Source organism: Hesperophylax consimilis, chromosome 13, assembly GCF_061612785.1.
Source record: "Hesperophylax consimilis isolate HC1 chromosome 13, BYU_Hcon_1.0, whole genome shotgun sequence".
NCBI classification, from domain to species: Eukaryota; Metazoa; Arthropoda; class Insecta; order Trichoptera; family Limnephilidae; genus Hesperophylax; species Hesperophylax consimilis.
In genome coordinates, this window is record NC_142848.1 from 35,182,666 (window position 1) to 35,205,030 (window position 22,365).

At 38.9% G+C, this 22,365-nt stretch overlaps 1 protein-coding gene across 1 annotated transcript in view; it reads right to left on the reverse strand.

Moving 5' to 3' along the window:
* The window catches only part of Rme-8 (receptor mediated endocytosis 8), a 90,251-nt gene that overhangs the window by 19,494 nt on the left and 48,392 nt on the right, over window positions 1-22,365 (reverse strand). Inside the window, exons 24-25 of the mRNA XM_089639073.1 lie at window positions 18,202-18,381; window positions 16,914-17,081 (exon numbers count right to left, since the gene is read on the reverse strand). Of these exons, the coding sequence (XP_089495199.1) occupies window positions 16,914-17,081; window positions 18,202-18,381 (348 nt within the window). The remainder of the gene's footprint in view (window positions 1-16,913; window positions 17,082-18,201; window positions 18,382-22,365) is intronic.

A 22,365-nucleotide genomic window follows, 5' to 3' on the forward strand; every position in this document is an offset into this window, starting at 1 on the left:
GCACTATACAAAAGTGACGACACTTTCGACCAATGGCGATAGTAATGACGGACTGATAATGCGCCTGCGCGTTTGGTATGTTTACCAGTTGAAAATTGTTATTTTAATATTTTTAAAACACAGCACTGCACAGCACACACGATAATTTAAAAATCTAACTGATTGAATATTTCGAAGATGAAGTGATTTAACTACTTCGACACTTTATGTTGTGTTTACTTGCAATTTTCTAATGTTTTGGAAGTTTTAATGTGGAGCGTATTCACTATCTGTGTAATCAATGACGGTAGGTATTATTACTATGAATAATAATAATAATTAAAGATAAAATAATATTAATATCGGATCCAGAGAATTTCGAACTTCGGAGAATTATTTAGATTCAGTGTTCATGACGATTTACGATTTTAAACTAGAAGAATGATAATAATAATAATTAAAGATAGAATAATATTAATATCGGAACCAGAGAATTTAGAACTTCGGGGAATTATTCAGATTCGGTGTTCATGACGATTTACGAATTTAAACTAGAAAAACGATAGAAATAATAATAATACATTTAATGCTGGTATGAAAAGGGAAAAATTTAAATCGCTTACTCGATTAACGTTCGATAAATAATAACCATACCTCGTTATAATGAAATAGTAAGAACCCAAAAATAGCTGAGATTAAAGAAATAAATTCAGGGGAATTATTGATAGGTGGATGAATGCATAAGAACAGGTTGTTTGCCGTCGCTATCCCGGTGGATTAGAGGAGAGGGGCTCAGGTAAGTAAATTGCACGAATATAATATATTTGCAGGACAAAGATGGAGGCTGCTAATCCGGCAGTTATTTTGAAGACGCCAGTTGGGACCGTAATTATGTACGTATTATCAAATAACATATGTATGTGTATGTACGAATGAATGCATAAGCTGATAAAATAAATATCATTTATTCCATGACAAAACAATTACCAATTATTCTATGGACTAGGGTCGTAACCGGAATTTGTCATTATAGTTCATTGTAGGTAAAGTACCTATTTATCGTGGGGACAATTCAAATACTTTTGTAACACGATAATACAAAGGAGAAAAAAAAAATATTCATTTCAAACCGGCTTTAAAATGGATAGGGCATTGACTCGAGTTGTGCTGAAAAACAGGTTGATTTATTAGGGTCTGAAGGGGCAGACGGCCTTGAAGATTAACTGAGACATTAGAAACAGCTGAGTCTGGAATGCGGAGTTGGTTTCGAAAAAAAGTTACGGCGGTTGGATGAATGGCTACTTGGGTACTAAAGTCTTGCTTCGAAGTCTACGAACATAGTTAAATTCATTTAACGGGTGGAGCCAAAAATCAGCTAGTGTCTGAGAATAATTGAAGTAATTTTGAGCAGCAATCGAGGGTCTACGAACATAGCTAAATTCATTTAACGGGAGTATCCCAAAATCAGACAGTGCCTGGGGGATAATCGAAGTAAATTTTGGGTTGCGGTTGGAAGTCTACGGACATAGTTAAATTCATTTAACGGGTGGAGCCAAAAATCAGCTAGTGTCTGAGAATAATTGAAGTAATTTTGAGCAGCAATCGAGGGTCTACGAACATAGCTAAATTCATTTAACGGGAGTATCCCAAAATCAGACAGTGCCTGAGGGATAATCGAAGTAAATTTTGAGTTGCGATTGGAAGTCTACGAACATAGCTAAATTCACTTAACGGGAGGATCCCAAGATCAGGTGGTGCCTGTGGGAAAATTTGAATAAGCAGGGTGGCAGCCAGGAGAAGGGGGAGACTGGGGACATGGCTAAAGGTCATATCTGAGTTGGTGATCTCTATAAATAAAATCATCAAACAAACAAAACCGTAATATATTATGTGTATCGTAATTATTAGCATTTATATTAGTATTTATGTATCAAGCGAACTGGTTGGAATTCACAACTCCTTCTCGGCGATGCTTGGTCTGGGATGTACTGTATAAATAGTACATTGCAGATTATAAAAACAAAACAAAGTAAATTTATATATATTTCTTGATATGTACTGTCTGCAGGGGGGGTGTATGTGGTCTGGTAACTATCGGGATGATACACTACGGCTGCATACACGCCCTCTCAGAGGATGGGAACCAGCCTAGGAAACTGCTTTCCACGAAAACCGCAAGTATATTTTTGCATATAGAACGAAACCGGTTCGTACTAAGTAGACGTAATTCTCGGAGGAGTTGGAATCTGGGAGCGTGAGACTCTGTTTGAGATCTGGGCGTAGTATGTGACGACCACAGGAATGATCTACTAGGACACGGTGACTGAGGCACCAACTAGGAGATTGGGTCGAATGATCATGCAAAACTCAGATCGATACGGATCATTTTCACGTCTTGCAGGAGGAAGGAGCCAGATTTTTGCTAGCAAAGTAATATTCCGAGTTCGTCATATATGCAATAACCGAATCGTACTAACACGCTTGAAATTAGTCCCATGTTATCCCATCTAGTAGGAGAGGTCGGCGATCCAGAGGTCCCGGAGGACAAATTATGATTGTAATGTACTAACAAATTATGTTTGACTTTCGTTTTGTGTATTAAGGTTTTATGACAGGACGGGAGGACGGCTTAGATGAACTTCTAAGGAGATCAGATTAGGGAAGGTAGACAGTATGGAGAAAGCGGGGGTTTTAGGTATTTTGATCCAATTTCGATTCGTTAACTTTGAAATTAACAACTCTGACTTCATCCCTGTCCTAAAGAGAACTAGGGGTTACCAAACAAAGTAATTAAAAACCCGATACCATAAAGCAAAAAAATCACACAACGTTTGGTGGGATTTAATTACAACTAAATACGAGGGAGTTACGTTGAAGGTCGTAACCGGCGTATTAATTAACTAAGTACATTTGTCTTTATATAAATGTATATATATTACTTGAGAACCATGAGTAGCCTTCGTAGCTACCGAAGGGAGAAAGAGTTCTGAGGATATTTTAATGCCAGTGGCCTAAGGTCACTTAGGTATTACAAAAAAATTAAATTCAAAGGGTGAAAGGAAGAATCATCTCAACTGCGGCCAACATGACCAGGAGAATGGATAGGCATACCTAGAGTGGGGAAAGAGTTGTTAATGAAAAAAAATAACGAAAAGAAAGAGTTCTAAATATTACGAAACAGAAAATAAATCACTGACAGCGGTACAAGTCTAGACAAAAGCGGCCGGGCTGCGAAAAGTATAAACAAACCATAAATTAAGTTTAGGGCCCAATCGTAACAACCATAAGCGTGCGTACCTGCTTAAGAAAAAAATAGGGTTTCGCAATACACAAGGAAAGAATGTTAGGGCTTCTTACGAACACTGAAAAATAAAATATTGCAAATTCAAAATAGAAATCGCGTAAATATCGTGATAGGGATACGCCTATTAAAAGAAAAACGTTAAAACGTAGACAAGGAATTGTTAGTGTACAAACGGTAAATCACGGGATATTCGTTAGCACCGCGGCAACAACAGTCATTGCGAGTCGTATCGAAGAAGATTAGATACATTCATTCGGAATTTAAAATACCTAATTACGGAGACGGACTATTTAGGAATACGGTCGAAATTCGGATTGATTAGGTATCGTTAAATAAAAATATAACGTGTTTATCGGGGAAGAGGTTCCCATATATATAACTGTGTGAAAATAATTATATATGTGTATGGATATGTATGTACGTATATATACATACATATATATGTCCTATATACGAAATTTTGAGATTGTTAAGTAGCCATTTGGAAAGAAAAAAAAAATGGACCAAGAATTCATAACGGGAAGTGAGGTTATAGAAAGTGAAACGGTTCGGGGGGACGTGCCCGACCCCGAAAGGTTAAGGGAGATTTTTAAAAGGTCAAAGCGTTCGGGGCGCTTTAAAACCCACAATAAGCGGACAGGCGACGTTGCGGAGCGCGAAAGAATGGAGGAACTATCAAAAACAAGGAAGAGAGATCATCCGGAAGAGGGTGAAGGGAGGGAGAAAGAGACAGTAGAAGAAAATGAGAAAAGGGAGAAAAATTCAAAAAAAAAAAAAAAAAACTAAATAAATCTTAACAAACGAAAAAAAAAACCCCACTCGGATGAGGTAAAATTTGGCATGAAACGTAGGGTTAATAGAAAATAATTTTCAGACTACTTGGAAAAAATATATATAAATAAATAAATAAGAGAAAAAATATATAGTGTTAGGAAGGCAACATACATAAAATAACTAAGTAAAATTATAATAAGGAAAAATTAGGCTGTCGTATAATAAGGCGGAAGTGTATATCTACATAAACCGGCAACTCAAAAATCCTAAAATGGCCGGAAAACGAAGGGGAACAGCCGAAGCTTTGGTGTCAGCGATCGGAGAAAATACTGCAGCTGGGGCCTCGACGGTGAACATCGAAGATGTGACAACAATAATCCAGGCAGCATTGGGACCGCTCGTTAGTAAGGTGCAAGAACTAGAGGAACAGTTGGGAAGGTCGGCAACGGTAGCGGTAGCGGCAGAGGATAGTGCGCCGAAGAACGTTCTACAGGTAGTGGAAATGCTACCGCAGCAGGAGAGACCGTCATTTTCGGGGGGAACTCAAAATCCGATTGCCTTCCTAGAGGAGTTGAAAGACTACATGAGAAAGGTCAAACGTACGGATGCGTTGAATGTCGTGAAAGAAAATTTCAAAGGGGAGGCTAAAAGTTGGTTCAAACTGTATGCTAAGAGGTGGCAGACGTTGGAAGAATTCGAGCGGGATTTTCTCGCGAATTATTGGGGAGACATCAAGAAAAACGCCGTACGACGACGTCTTGCAGAAGGTTGCTATGACGCAAAAAAGGGAACGTCAATGCTCGCACATTTCGCTACGTATTGGGAGCTCGCGAAGGCGCTTAAGATCACGGATACGTCCGAGGGGATAGTAAATGAAATAATGCGGCATTTTCCAACGGAGACGCAATCTCTATGGTTTTCGGGTGAAATGGGCGATGAAATTGCGGCGGCCGAGCTACTACGACGATTAGATAACATGGTGTGCGATCCTGAAGAACGTCAACCGCGTAAAAGAGAATACGACGAGAGCAAAAAAATCAATAAATACCGAGAGCGCTATAATGCAATGAAGCGACGTATTCATAATATTGAAAGCGTTAGTGAGGGCGCCGGTTGCAGCAAGTGCATAGATACGCCGCCACCTACAAGGAAGGAATCGATTCCGGAAGCTAGCGGGAAGGAGGTATGCATTGTGAAGCGTCCGGGAAACTACAGCGAGTCGTCTCCGAGGTCCTGAGGAATTCGGCTCAACCAGACGGAGGAGGGACAACCACGCAGACACACAATATTGCGCTAAAAATAATGCTGAATTCAGGGTGGGACATCACTAAAGGACTTGGAAGAAATCAACAAGGAATAACTAAACCAATACAGGCAGAAGGGAGTGAGAGGAGATGTAAGAATGAGGGTTTAAGAATTAATTCAAATACTTATGTAGGAGCGTGCGTAGATTTATTGCAGCAAATTAGCACAGAATGGGGCAAGTCGGAATTTGAGGCGTGGGAGGGAGACAGCGACGTAAAGAATTTTCATAACATTTTCGAAGACGAGGCTTACGATGAAACGGAAAGGGGTAGCACTTTGCCACAGCTACCGGAAGCCAGGGCATATGTAGGGGACACGGAGGTGCGATGTTTGATAGATACGGGCAGCCAGGTTACATGTATATCGCAGGAGTTTTACGACCACCACTTGACAGATACAGAGCAATACCCAGTTATGCCGGTAGCAGCGATTCAAATAAAAGGTGCTGTGGGCCACAAGAGTCAACGGATTTCTAGGTTAGTATTGGTGCCTTTACAATTTGGGGATCTTCAAATAAACACGCCGTGTCTAATCATACCGAAATTAATCAGAACAGTCATTCTAGGAATAAATTGGCTAGACGAATATGCGGCGGAGTTTAAGTGTGGGGAAAATAGACATTTTAAAGTCACATCTGGAGGGATTGAAAGAACAATAGGGCTGTCAAACTCCACAATAACGCGGGTAAAGTCGAGCGAAGAGGCCGGCGGAAAACCGTTAAATCACGCAACAAAAAATGTAAACACGGTCGAAAGTGATTTGGGCCAGAATAGCCTTTCAAGTCTTGAAGAAAAAATAACTACATTTGTAGCCGAACTTAGTTTAGACACGCAGGGGAAAGAGGGTTTGCGACAAGTATTAAGCAAACATAAAAAAGTGTTTATCGACCGGCCGGGGCTGACGACATTATACACACATGATATAAAAATGATAGATGAATCACCGTTTGTAAAACGATCGTACCCTGTGCCTTTCGCGTATAGGGACAAAGTCGACAAAAAAATATCCGAATTAGAGGAGCTAGGTATCATTAGCCGTGAGGCGACGCAATTTGCAAGTCCTTTGACGTTCACGATGAAAAAGGATGGAGCCGTCCGGATTCTCCTGGATGCCAGAGAATTGAACAGTCGAATGGTGGGAGAGGTAGAGAAACCGCCGCTAACCTCCGAAATATTACAACGATTTCACGGTGTGAAATACATAACAACATTGGATCTTAATTCAGCGTACTTTCAAATACCGTTAAGTCAAGATAGCCGAAAGTACACCGGATTTGTGTACAACGGGAAATCATTCGTATATAAGGTACTACCACAAGGTCTGAAGACATCGGTAGGGAGCTTTTCGAGAGCTATGGATAAAATATTAGGCCATCAAATGCGGGACTTTTGCGCTAATTACCTAGACGATTTAGTAATATATACATGCGGGGACCGAGACGAGCATTTCGAGCACGTGGGTGCGGTGTTGGAGCGTCTAGAAGCGGCTAATATGACGTGTAAGTTGGAAAAGTGTCAGTTTTTATTTACTGAAGTGCACATGTTAGGGCATATTATTTCGCCATACGGAATTCAAATGGACCCAGGAAAGATAGCTGCCATAAAAAATTTTCCCGCGCCAAAGAAAGTGAAACAGGTTAGAGCATTTTTGGGTCTCTGTAATTACTACCGGAGGTTTGCAAGTAGATACGGAGAAACTACAAGCGTTCTGTGCGGCCTACTACAGAAAAATCGAACTTGGAGGTGGACGGATATAGAACAAAGGGCGTTTGAAAACGTGAAGGCGTCTTTTCTAGCTTCAGTAATTTTGCACCACCACGACCCGAGCAGCACGTATTATTTACAGACGGATAGCTCTGGGTTCGCAATTGGAGGGGAACTCTATCAATTGGACCACGATGGAAATCATCACGTCATCGGTTTTATAAGTCGAGCGTTACGAGGCCCCGAGTTAAAATGGACTACTTCAGAGCAGGAGCTGTGGGCAATAATCTATGCACTACATAAATTCGAAACATACCTACGGGGGGTGCGACTAATAATTCGGACCGACCATCAAGCGCTGACCTTTTTAAAAAACTGGAAAATGTACAGCGGCAGAATAACGAGGTGGATCCTTTATTTAAATCAATTTGACTACAAAGTAGAGTACGTGAGAGGGAAGGAAAATATCGGACCTGATATTTTATCTCGGTATTCGCATGAAGCAGTGAACGTACAAGAAGAAAAAGCTGTTTATCCGGAGGTAGCGAGCTTCGCGGTGAAGGGAAAGCGACAGATACGGCGCCACTTCGAGAATATTGTAGAATTACAACATAAAGATGATTTTTTGGGTGAGGTGTTGGGACTCATAAAAGGAAAACAATTCGGGCCGCCAACACGGAGTGTCAGTAGATACCTGAAAAATTATAAGAAAATAGGACGGACTCTGTATTATGCGGCGAGAGGAGATAGAACACTTCTAGCCATACCACAAGGATTAACCGAAGAATTAATTAGAATGGTGCATTTGGAAATTGGACACGGAGGTGTATTTAAAACGGGATCGGCGATCAAAGACAGGTACTTTTGGCCCGGTATGCACAAACAAATAAAACAAAATGTGCGGGTTTGTCACCTATGTCAAATGGCGAAGCGCGAAATTCGACCAACTGTAGGGCCGGGCAGGTCTATCATTACTCGAGAGGTGGGGGAATTAATCATGGCGGACTTATATGGGCCACTACCGAGAAGTCAAGGAGGGGTACGGTTCATATTGGTAATACAAGATACGTTCAGTAGGCTAATTAGATTATACCGTTTAAGAAAAACTACCACTAGAACCGTTTTAAACTGTGTAGAGAAATTCCATAAGGAAATAAAGATCGCCGCCATTTTAACTGATAACGGGTCAGTATTTTGCTCAAGACAATGGGATCGGACTTTAGAGAACATGGGAATCCGGATATTACATACCTCAGTGCGCAACCCGGGGCCCAACATCACAGAGCGGGTGAACAAAGAGCTAGGTCGCATTTTTCGTATATACTGCCACGAGAGTCACACGACGTGGGGGCACTTTATAAATGATATTGAACAGACATATAACAATACTGTACATTGCTCTACGGGTTTTTCTCCGAACGAGGTGGCCTTTGGGAAGGTTCCAAAATATAGTTTAGACAAATATACGAAGGGATGCAACCGGCCGGCGCGAACAAAGGAAGAGGTACGAGAAGCAGTCCGGAAGAATTTAGTGAAAAATGCGGAGAGACGGCAACATTATTATAATCTAAACAAACGATTAGTGACTTACGAGATAGGCACCTTGGTAAAACTCAAGAAGATTACACAATCAAGTCTACTGAAGAGGCAAATAAAGAAATTCGCATTGTTATATGAAGGGCCGTATGTGATAGCCGCGGTGAGGTATAGTAACACATACACATTGGCGGACCCGATAACCCGAGAGATAAGAGGAGATTACAATGCAATCCATCTGGCAAGATATTACATAGAGAAAGAGGCGCGTAGTCCGGGGGTGATAATCACCGAGATGCACGAATAAATGGAAAAAAAACACCCATCATTCAAGAAAAAAAAAAAAATCTTTTGAAAATTTTCTGTTGAGGCCCCAAGCATGCTAGGTAAGGATGCGACAAATTAAGTTCAGTAAGAAAAAAGATTTTAACGTCGGGAGAAAAAAAAATAAAGAGATAAACAAATCCTTAGTTAAGAGAGTTTTAGAGCTATCTAGATGTAGGGAGTTTGTAGGGATACTGTTAAGAAGTTAGTGCGTTTCATTAGGATTAGAGATTATAGAAATTAGAAAAGAAAAATGTTACAATATAGGCAGATCCAGGGGGGAGGAGATGCTCAAGTAAAATTTAGAGGTGGATGGTTATCCGGCTAGGTTTAGAGAAAAAAAAAAAAAAAAAAAAAAAAAAAAAAAAAAAAAAAAAAATGTGTTACCAATGTAGTGTTTAGAAAGTCTTTTTTTTTAGTTTGTGGATTTCAAACGTAGGGTTAAGAAAAGCTGCTGCAACTAGGATTTAGGAGAATTTAACAAAAAAAAGCAGGGCATGATTGAGTGAATGAACGATTAGTTAAGAAAATGAAAAAAAAAAACAAAGCTAGACTCAACCATGTACACCGATTGTGTGACGGGAGGGCGCGGTTTGTACGAACTAAACATTCATGACAAATTTAAATTCAAAGTAAATGTGTGTGGGAATACACTTATATACCATCAATAGGTTGTACACCAACGCCACCCGTCATCCAAATGGTCAGATAGGAACCGCGAGATTGAATATCAATCTTTTGATTTGAACCATTTGTAAGGGAGATCTCGGTTCAACCAGGTTGGAGATCACCACAACACGCGAGTCGAGGGGCGTGTTCTCAGAAAAAAAAAAAAATTTTGATTTGCAATGGGAGGAGGGTGTCCCCTTTCATTCATGAGGTCATGAACAAGGTTGCATGGGCCAACAAATAAAAATAACATTAGAATCAACGCGAAAGAAAAAAAAAAAAAGGGACATTAAGGTTCAAATTCAGAGATTGCGATCAGTCCAGAGGTGAGGACAGGAAAAGGGGATGAGGAGGGGGAACAGGGGAAGAGAGGTGAGAGGGCGTAGATGAGGACAGGAAAGGGGATGAGGAGGGGGAGTTTAGTTTTCTCTAGATGTTGTCCCAGTTTCAGTGTCTACCACGAAAAAAAAAAAGGGGAGAGGAGAAAGAAAAAAATAATAGAAAGAAAAAAAAAATTTTTAAGAGAGAGGAAAAATGGTGAGAGGAAAGCGAAAGAAAAGTGGTATACACGGCAAACTGCGACAAGAGGAGGGTGTGATATGATGCACTTTTACTGAGATAATACAGGCGGAGACCTCTAGCGGCAGAGTCGAAAAATAAGTAATTACAATCAAATGGATGGGTGGATGAAGCTTTACAGGGTCGAAGGCAGATGTCTCTGTGAGGTAGAGAGATGGACCAATCGTAGGCCTCGATTTAATCTCCCACCAATCAAGAGGATCCAGAGGATGCGGGGCGGCAAGTGGGAGTGGTTTACCGAAGCAGACAAAGGAATGGACTTTGAACCGGGAGGGGCTATCTCGATTTATTACAGGAAAAACGGGAACCTTGGTAGAGGGTAGTGCGATGACGTCATGGGTTTGGAATGCAAGGGTGTGGCGGAAACGGGATCGTAAACCATCGACGAACGAGGGGGACGTGTTTCAAGAAGGGTAAGGGACATAACGCGAAACGAACTGGGGACTGAGAGAAATTGGTAGAATCCTACGTTAAGACGTACCGGGAGTGGAAATCATTGGGGGAGAGGGCAGTTACACGCGTCACTTAAAAGAAAACAACAGAAATAAGGGAAAAACAGGCAAATTACGTAAGAAAAGTGGAAAAAAAAAGCAAACATTGAACTTCTATCGTAAGCATGACGTGGAACCGCAAAGAAACAGCGTTGAGGTTACAGGAGAATGATGGGGCGAAGTTAGTTGCGAAAGGGATACCAAGGGAAAAAAGGTTGGCGATGTCAGACACTTGAAAGCGCTGATTTTGAAAAAAAATACGGACATGGTTTTGGGCCATTAGGACGCTAATAACGATCCAACGAGGTGATAAAATTAACCCGCGTCTTATGGAGACGAAAATACATTAAAATTAATGTATAAACAATTAGTGGGGAAATTATGAGAGAGTACGTTCGGGTTTGTTGTGACAGGTGATTAAGGCCTCTGATCGATGCGAGATGAAGTAGGAGAAAAAGACAGGAGATGGGCGTATAGAGGTACCAACCGAGGCGACGCCCAAAATTACAGGGAGGGGTCGCGAAAATCCAGTAATAATTCTTGAAAAAAAAAACTGACCGAAAGAATAGACAGGATATCAAACCGATGCGATCTAGGACGGGTGACAAAAACATAAACGACGATGTAAACTGGGACGTCTTAACTAAAAGCAAGTATCGATGGGAGCCTTAAATAGAAATAATCGAAAAAAAAAAATAGAATAGCTATATTAGACCGTTTGTAAGGGAAGAGAACTAAATGTTAGAAGTAGGAGACGATCGTACGCGGGAGATTTAACACACTGAGAGGGGGAAACGGACGTGTACACCGTTTGAATTGTCGGGAGGAATTGGTTTGGAAGGTAGAGGGGGAAACGGACGTGTACACCGTTTAAATTGTCGAAGGCATAGGGAAGAAGATCAAAACTAAGTTCGTGAAAGCGTTAAGGACAAAGCGTATCACACCATGAACGACGGCCATTAAATAAATTGTGCGGACACGGTAGCATTTAAAAATAAAAGGCCGGAATTCACATTACAAAAAGACAGCTCACACTAGAGCGTAGTATAGAAAACGCCGTATGGGAATACGGGACCGCTTCCCAGTCCGCGTCTGATCTTTCTGTCACATGAGACGAATGCCAGGGTGTTAACTTTCTTGAAATGATCAGAATGGCCTAATTAGCATGATGCGACTATGGACTAAATAGAAAAGAACATACGAGTCGATAAAGGTTAGAATAGCATGTATTTGACGTGATTAATGAGGAAACGGGACTATAAAAGGGCTGATTTTAGAAAAAACGGGAAGTCTTTTCGTGAATTTTGACGGAGTTTGAAAATCGCCGGGAGCCGTTCAAACGCGTCGCGCCGCGCCCTAACGTCACTTGGTAACTATTTGTGGACTTAGGAAAATTCTCTAGTCAAAAACGTACAGTTAGATTCAGTGTTTGGAAAAAAATAATATTAGCACCGGACCTTAGAGGATTTTAGAATTTCAAAGAAATAGTTAAACACAGTATTTGGCGTAATAATAAATTAAGGTTGAAAAAATTTAATTAATTTAAATTCAGGAAAAAAAAAGATTAGAAACGACACTACGGTGTCGCGTTATAAGCCGAGTTGTTAATACGAAGTGTTGAAGGGGAGAGGGGAGACGGCTGAAATTCGAGGTTAACGCGATCTTTCGTTGCCAGAAATTTAAACTAGAAAAATGATAATAATAATAATTAAAGATAAAATAATATTAATATCGGATCCAGAGAATTTCGAACTTCGGAGAATTATTTAGATTCAGTGTTCATGACGATTTACGATTTTAAACTAGAAGAATGATAATAATAATAATTAAAGATAGAATAATATTAATATCGGAACCAGAGAATTTAGAACTTCGGGGAATTATTCAGATTCGGTGTTCATGACGATTTACGAATTTAAACTAGAAAAACGATAGAAATAATAATAATACATTTAATGCTGGTATGAAAAGGGAAAAATTTAAATCGCTTACTCGATTAACGTTCGATAAATAATAACCATACCTCGTTATAATGAAATAGTAAGAACCCAAAAATAGCTGAGATTAAAGAAATAAATTCAGGGGAATTATTGATAGGTGGATGAATGCATAAGAACAGGTTGTTTGCCGTCGCTATCCCGGTGGATTAGAGGAGAGGGGCTCAGGTAAGTAAATTGCACGAATATAATATATTTGCAGGACAAAGATGGAGGCTGCTAATCCGGCAGTTATTTTGAAGACGCCAGTTGGGACCGTAATTATGTACGTATTATCAAATAACATATGTATGTGTATGTACGAATGAATGCATAAGCTGATAAAATAAATTTATTTATTGACATATTAATTATTATATTTATTATAATTTATTCCATGACAAAACAATTACCAATTATTCTATGGACTAGGGTCGTAACCGGAATTTGTCATTATAGTTCATTGTAGGTAAAGTACCTATTTATCGTGGGGACAATTCAAATACTTTTGTAACACGATAATACAAAGGAGAAAAAAAAAATATTCATTTCAAACCGGCTTTAAAATGGATAGGGCATTGACTCGAGTTGTGCTGAAAAACAGGTTGATTTATTAGGGTCTGAAGGGGCAGACGGCCTTGAAGATTAACTGAGACATTAGAAACAGCTGAGTCTGGAATGCGGAGTTGGTTTCGAAAAAAAGTTACGGCGGTTGGATGAATGGCTACTTGGGTACTAAAGTCTTGCTTCGAAGTCTACGAACATAGTTAAATTCATTTAACGGGTGGAGCCAAAAATCAGCTAGTGTCTGAGAATAATTGAAGTAATTTTGAGCAGCAATCGAGGGTCTACGAACATAGCTAAATTCATTTAACGGGAGTATCCCAAAATCAGACAGTGCCTGGGGGATAATCGAAGTAAATTTTGGGTTGCGGTTGGAAGTCTACGGACATAGTTAAATTCATTTAACGGGTGGAGCCAAAAATCAGCTAGTGTCTGAGAATAATTGAAGTAATTTTGAGCAGCAATCGAGGGTCTACGAACATAGCTAAATTCATTTAACGGGAGTATCCCAAAATCAGACAGTGCCTGAGGGATAATCGAAGTAAATTTTGAGTTGCGATTGGAAGTCTACGAACATAGCTAAATTCACTTAACGGGAGGATCCCAAGATCAGGTGGTGCCTGTGGGAAAATTTGAATAAGCAGGGTGGCAGCCAGGAGAAGGGGGAGACTGGGGACATGGCTAAAGGTCATATCTGAGTTGGTGATCTCTATAAATAAAATCATCAAACAAACAAAACCGTAATATATTATGTGTATCGTAATTATTAGCATTTATATTAGTATTTATGTATCAAGCGAACTGGTTGGAATTCACAACTCCTTCTCGGCGATGCTTGGTCTGGGATGTACTGTATAAATAGTACATTGCAGATTATAAAAACAAAACAAAGTAAATTTATATATATTTCTTGATATGTACTGTCTGCAGGGGGGGGTGTATGTGGTCTGGTAACTATCGGGATGATACACTACGGCTGCATACACGCCCTCTCAGAGGATGGGAACCAGCCTAGGAAACTGCTTTCCACGAAAACCGCAAGTATATTTTTGCATATAGAACGAAACCGGTTCGTACTAAGTAGACGTAATTCTCGGAGGAGTTGGAATCTGGGAGCGTGAGACTCTGTTTGAGATCTGGGCGTAGTATGTGACGACCACAGGAATGATCTACTAGGACACGGTGACTGAGGCACCAACTAGGAGATTGGGTCGAATGATCATGCAAAACTCAGATCGATACGGATCATTTTCACGTCTTGCAGGAGGAAGGAGCCAGATTTTTGCTAGCAAAGTAATATTCCGAGTTCGTCATATATGCAATAACCGAATCGTACTAACACGCTTGAAATTAGTCCCATGTTATCCCATCTAGTAGGAGAGGTCGGCGATCCAGAGGTCCCGGAGGACAAATTATGATTGTAATGTACTAACAAATTATGTTTGACTTTCGTTTTGTGTATTAAGGTTTTATGACAGGACGGGAGGACGGCTTAGATGAACTTCTAAGGAGATCAGATTAGGGAAGGTAGACAGTATGGAGAAAGCGGGGTTTTAGGTATTTTGATCCAATTTCGATTCGTTAACTTTGAAATTAACAACTCTGACTTCATCCCTGTCCTAAAGAGAACTAGGGGTTACCAAACAAAGTAATTAAAAACCCGATACCATAAAGCAAAAAAATCACACAACGTTTGGTGGGATTTAATTACAACTAAATACGAGGGAGTTACGTTGAAGGTCGTAACCGGCGTATTAATTAACTAAGTACATTTGTCTTTATATAAATGTATATATATTACTTGAGAACCATGAGTAGCCTTCGTAGCTACCGAAGGGAGAAAGAGTTCTGAGGATATTTTAATGCCAGTGGCCTAAGGTCACTTAGGTATTACAAAAAAATTAAATTCAAAGGGTGAAAGGAAGAATCATCTCACATACACTATAAAAATGTTTAAAAAGTCAGGGAATTATTCAACACAGTGCACTATGGTCCCCTTAGAGGAAACTAGGTTAGACAAAAAGATTTCAACGATGTTTTTATTTATGTACAAAAATATTCTCCCAACATTGAAAAATGTCCACAGTATTATGTTCACATCGATAAAAAATTTAAAACAATACGCGCGATACGTGGCAACATTGTAAACACGACACTTCGGATGTGCCAATCGTTCGCCCAGCGGTCAGTCGCTTTCGGGTGTGCACGCTGTTCGATCGTTAGTGTTGTTATTTGAAATCGGAGAGAAATTACCCAAAGATAGAAATTGAAGTATATTGTATGTTCTTTTCAATTGCTTTTATTATTTTATAATTTGCCTATTCAACATTACTTTCATTATTAATTAAAAATCGTGAAAAAGTATCAATATTTACAATTATTTGCCAAAGTTTGATTAAACTTTCAAAATCGTGTACCGATTTGTACCACCAAACAAAACTAGTTTTTTTATATACATATATATATTTTTTTTTTTTAAAAAGAAAGACAAACATTCCCGGGTTACAAATAACCCAACAATGTTTGAAAATCTCCTACTACCACCACAGAAAGCCGAAAATGTTGCTTGTGTTGTGATGGAGGACTTAGCCAGCCGAGGAATCGAACACGCGACGCTCGGGTGAGACCCAAGCGCTATGCCCACTCAACCACTGACCGATCAAAAACCATTCTTTATGTATAATATCTTATAAAATTTTTTCACTCAAACTTGCTCTTTTGTCTTTTACAGAGGCTCTACCTACAATCTATGGTTTGGATATTTTGGGGATTCTAGAAGTAAAGGGCACGTCAAAGTTGAATTGTGCTGCAATACGGCAGTGTGTTTATGAACATATAAAATATTTATTGAAGAAAACAGTTCTAAAAGTCTCGAGGATAGTTTACTTAAGAAAAAAATCCCTTCGCTTATATAAATATTTTGAAAATGGTTTGAAGTCGGAAGAAATACTTTAAAATTGAAATTTAAACACGCAAAATGGCTTAACACAGTTTTTATTCTTCCTGTAGAGACGCGTGATGAGGGACTACGTGGTAGACCAGAAAAAGAATTTTTTTTTATGCTCGTCTAAAAGAAAAACAAGAAAAATTCATCCACAGGAACTCTCTCATACTACTCAAATCAGCTTGAGGTCACATGGAAAACGGGTTGCTGCCAAAATATCAACAACACATTGTGATGTCTTACCTAGTGGTGTCTTAAAATTATTATCGATTCCAGAAGTTCTAGCAAAGAAAATACAGAAGTCTGTTAACAAAGCCAATGTTGGAACATTCGACTCGGCCAGTAATTCATAAACAAAAAATGTCATTTGGTTTTGTTCTCATATTATGTTAAAAGAATATTTTTGACTAATAACTTTAAATAAGTACTTCGTTATGACTTAACCGAACCATTATACTATAGGCATTTTATTAGTAATTAATTTTGTTTTAAAAAATCTGTAACAATGGCTAAATTAAATGTATATTTTAAGTATTTTTTTTATTACATTGTGACCCTTTTGCATCAAATGCCATGAAAAAATATTTTTGTCTAGCTAGATCGGGATTTGGGACCACTGTGCAGTGGTGAGATTTTGGGTTCTATTCCAGCTGCACCCCAAAAATATTATGTGATGGGTATATAATTTCATATTAGGGCATTGCCAATTAGAACATTAAACAAAAGTTTCTTAATACATTTAAAGTAAGAAATATGTGTGTGTACCTCTTCCGGCTTTTCATTCTTTAGTTTGTTGGCTAGATATGGTGTTAGAAGGGTCTGGCAAGCGTTTCTGGCGAGTTGATTGTTTGGAATCTCCTTATCAGAGGTCAGATAGCCTCCCAGCCTTCCGCATGCGATGATCGACAGCTTGGCTAGTGAGTTAGCTACCTCCTGAAAAAAACAAATAACAATATTACATTTTATTACCACACACGATAGAAGAACTAAAAGAAAATACTCCTTATTACTCTTACAGTAATCCTTACTATATTCGGGCGTAGAGGAGCAGTTAGGTCTATCATACCCAGAGATACTTACAAGCTCGAGTTATGTACGCGTCGTTTGCGAGTATCCGGCATACGTCATGGCAGGCGTCGACTTCTGGTTTGACGTCAGTTGCACGCTACTGACAGTACTCGTAGCATGCTACGCTAGTTTTATGTGCATCTACTACTTGTTTGGCAGAAATGGTATCCAAGCACGATTTGAATGTTAAATTTGTCCTGGAAGTGCGATAATATCCATGTTTATCTAGTTATAAGTTACCGGAATGCGTTAGAAAGAATTTAGCGGAGAAGCGGATTGAGGTTGGAAAAAAAAGTCAGTACAACATCATTGTCATATTACACTCTTGTCCAGGCCATCGCCCAGTGGCAAGGCGCGCCCCGGCAGCATAGATGGAGAATTTCCCTGAGAATTTTCCAAGCCACAAGTAGTACAATGTTCACACTTTGTTTTATGTACTTTCAATTTAATATTATATAATTTATATAGATGTATGCTTTTATTTGGCAGACAGAGTATTGCACTCACCACTCTGTTCAGCTGAAATAAAAAAATGTTATTATTATTAATATAACTGGGGGCGATGAATGCCCTTCATATTTCTTTCATTGTGAGGGTGAACCCAAAATCTTCTTTTAAGTTTTCATGCTAAAAATGATAAGGATAAAGAAGAACAATATTGTCTACATCGCTAGAGTCACTTGACACTGTACTCACTCCACAGCTGTACAGTGGTGCAGTATAATAATAAGTACGGAAACCAGCATTAAATAGTAGCATATCCGTAAGCAACTTGTGGTTGCATCGCAGTCTCGTAGCTTGTAAGAAACTCTGTGTATGATGGATGAGCCTTAAAGTTTTATAAATCTAGTCAACAAAGGTTCTTCAAACAGTTGATACACGTTGTTGTCCCTTCTCTGCAAAACTCTGTTTATTGTATGGCCTAAATGTTCATTGATTCCATTAAAATTATTTTAGACTATCAGTTGAATGAAAAAGTTTGCACCTGCTGATTGGAGTCTTTGGATCTCTCCACTCCCCCCTCATCCAGAGTGAAGTCATAGAGAAGTGCGAACTTAAGAAGTGGCCATAGAGCGCCACATCTCAGTAATCTGGTCTGCAAGGCTCCGTCCACACAGAGGGAACCTACGCAGAGCACGGCGCTACAGCAGAGTTTACCCAGATGCTGAAAAAAAAAGATAATTTTACATTCAAATGATAGTTTAAGCATAAAAGGACAACATTATTAATTTTTTTATTGTTAATTTTAATTTTTCAGATAACACATCAAATTTGAAATCGTGACGTCACCAGTCTCCAAAAGCCTACTTTTTTTTTCAACTGGCACTGTACTTTATGTGGGATTCGAGACGTTATTTATTCTTAAGATTACGCACTTTTAACATTGAAGAACAATAGGTATAATGTTAGCATCTCACCACTTTTTGTATTGAACCGAAGTGCAAAAATGCATCCATGACCGCACTTGATAAATAATTTATCAGTGTTTTAAAAAGCACCATTAAAACATTTTGATCAGTTCAAATGTGAATGTGGACCAGGGTCGGCAATGTCAGTATCCGCATGTTCCCTGCAAAATATTCTCCCTGCAATAAATCCCAATTCTTGAAATATCTTATCACCGGTCGGTGGCCGAGTTGACATCGCGTTTGGGTCCCACCCAGGCGTAGTGTGTTCAATTCCTCGGCTGGCTAAGTCCTCCATCACAACACAAGCAACATTTTCAGCTTACTGTGGTGGTAGTAGGAGATTTTCAAATATTTTCAGGTTATTCGAAACCCGGGAATGTTTGTCTTTCTTCAAAAAAAAAATTCAGCGCAATTTGGGGAATTTTTCACGAATTGGCAACACTGATGAGGATATTTTTGAACACCGATAAATTACTCACGTAGACTAGTTGTATTGTATGTGCATATTCAGTTTTACCAACCAAACGGTGTGTTTATCTATCTATATAAATAAAAATGTTCTTTTGTTCAAAACCTTAAATCTCCAAAAGTTGTTCACCATTTGCTTTAAAATTTTTACACAACATGGCATTTGAATGCGCATGCGTTTTATATACCTATAGATGTTCCTGACAGGTAAAAACAGCGCCATCTGTTGGACGTAAACACATATTATTGTTTCTCTATCTGCACAGACTGAACCACAGCAACGCATGGCGGGGTACAGCTTGTTTGTTTATAAATGACGATTTATAAATTCTAGTTAATAGTATATTATAAAACTTATACATTAAGAATCAGCATTTGTTGATCTATATCAGAGGTTCCCAAAGTGGTCTATATGGACCCCCAGGGGTCGATATCGGCTTGCTGGGGGTCTATGTCAGCGAGAAAAAAATTTTGGGGTCCACGAGATTCAAATGGGGGTACATACGAGCGGACCCCCATTTACCTTAACTCAACATTAGGAGTTCCGTAAATGACACAATACACCTATCACAAATAACACAGTTTATGTAATACTAATAATAGACTGAGAAATTACTTATTTGATATTTGTATGTTTATATATTGTAAGTTGTTTATTGAGGTATATAAATAGAGTCTACATTCCTTTTCTCGTCAGAATTAATATATTGAACCAAAACATTGCACATTGGAAGCCGCGAATTTTCCTAGTTTTTTTTTTTTTTTTTTTGTTATAGTGAATACCTCACAAGAGTCCCAACTGCTCCCGTCTGGAGCCAGTGAGACTATGGCATCCCCAATTAGGGGATGTTGTGAGGCTGAAGGTAAGTGGGGAAGGGAAAGAGGAAGGTGGGGAAGTACCTGGCTATTCAGATCTAGTCACTAAACACGGCTAAAGCATAGACATATGAATATTAGTAGACCTGCCCTAAGTGATTAAAAGCGTATTATCCCCACTCCCCATACCGGTTCCATTGGAGCCGGCTGTGCTCGCGTATGGCCTCAAGTGAAATTTGAAAACGTGACGTCATCATTCTTGTGCGAACTATGGTCGAGGCATCATCGGTTCATTTTACGGAATAACACGGCAAAATGTTGACTTGTACTATGAAAACTTGTAAAAATAGATGTGAAAAACAGAATAAACCCAATTGTCGTATTACATTCCATATATAAGCATTATTTTACTTTATTTTAAGCATATTCACATCGTATAATATGAATCAGTTGTTACTATCACATCGAGAAACGTCTGGACGCGAAACACAAAGCTGGTTGGTTGCTGGGAAGTAAATTATGAACATTTATAAAAGTGTCTTAACTAAATACTTAAACGAAATATTCGACTGTGAAAATAGAACCGAATTTTTTTGCCGAATTTGGACTTCGCAAATTTGTTCATAACGTGGCGAGTAATTTGCGCTCCCATGTAAAAATGTCTATTCATTCAAAAGCAGATTTTACTTTTAAGAAGTAAATGGTGATATTATAATGCGAGATGCCTATTTACTGTCAGATTGATTTATTGACGAATCACAGTCAGCTTCACTCCCTTCGTTCTTCAACAGTTGATTTTACCCCTCGCCATTATCTTCTCGTCTATTAATTCCTATGTCTGTGGGCTAAAGCCATTTGGAGCAACGTTTCAATTCTGAATGGTGGTCTTACACCAGGGCGATACTGGTAGTATCTTCCACTCTGGAACGTGCCGCAAATATAATATATATTATTTTAATTAATTAATTGTGAAATAACACAAATTAATCAAATAAAATTTATTTGCGCACGCCGGGTTCGAACCCGCGACCTTCGGAATGGCAGTCCAATGCGTTACCACTGGACTATGCCGGCCGTCAAAGTTCCCCAACTTGTTTTTGAAAAACGTCCAGGGTAATAATGACGTTCAACATTTAGATGTACTTCACACAGACTTCAAAGTAAGTTTGAGGACATTTTGACTGTGGAAATGGAATGTTGAAGAATCGGATATCATATGACAAGAAGAACTGATCAGAATAAGCTCTAACAAAGAACTTAAAGGGCAGTTCTGTAGGGCCAGCTACAGAAAGAAATTCCCGTTGCTTATCCTGCTCCATTTTCATTTAGTGTAATACCTCACAATGGCGCCCCTGTCTGCACAATACAAAAACAGAGGAACTGTATCGCCACCCGGTTGTAGGGCAGGCAAGGGAAGGGAATCCTTTTACGAAAAAAAAAAATGATTATCACATGGGATGTTAATAGTTTTAGGAATATTCAATACAGTAGAACCCCGTTAATTACGAGCGTCCAACCCTGTTGTTACCCTCGTAAACCACATTCCCCTATCTGACATTTTTTCCATCATCAAAGATAGATCCCGCAATGTTTGGTCGGAGTATTGGCACATTGCTAGTCAATCCAGGGGAGCCTGCTATGCCTCAATACAAAGGACTATTCCATCAAAACCGTGGTTTCAGCAATTCCCTCATTTTTCCAAAAAAGAAATTTCTTCACTCATTCGAATGAGGATCGGACATTGTTCCGTTCCTTCCCATCTTTTTAAAATTCACGTTGTTGACTCCCCAGATTGTACATTCTGTGGTCTAGAAGTGGGAACTTTAGATCACATATTTTTTGGTTGTCCCTCTCTAAACAAATATCCTCTATTCTATCAAGCCTTATCTAAAATTGCCTCCCCTCCATTCAACATCTCGTCTCTTCTAAGTCTGAACTCGACTCCAATTTTCATTATAATTTTGAAATTTGCCTATTTAAATAAAATTAATATTTAAATTCACCTTTCATTTCTCAATAATTTTAAATGATGGCCAAGAACACCCTTGAAGGGTGAAAGCCAGAAATAATGTTAAAAAAAAAAACCCCGTTAATTCAAACCCCGATAATTCGAAAAAACGTGTATTTCGAAATTTTCGCCAAAAAAATATGTACAGAAAATGTTTTTCATACAAAATGGTTTTTTAATTCGAAATTATTTTTGTCCGCACACGAAAATGTGTAATTTGAAAAACTGCAAAATAAATCATAAAATTTTGTAAATCTGAATCTAAAGGACAGCCATGACGGTAAAACGCCGAAAAGTGTATTTTTAGGTGATTATACATCGCCCTAATTAGTATTATTATTTTGTAAATTGGAATCGATTTACACTGGAATGTTGTATTTTTTCCAATTTATTTCGAATATCCGAGTTTGAAGGGCCGAGAAAATTCGTTTTACGCGGAAATATGTGG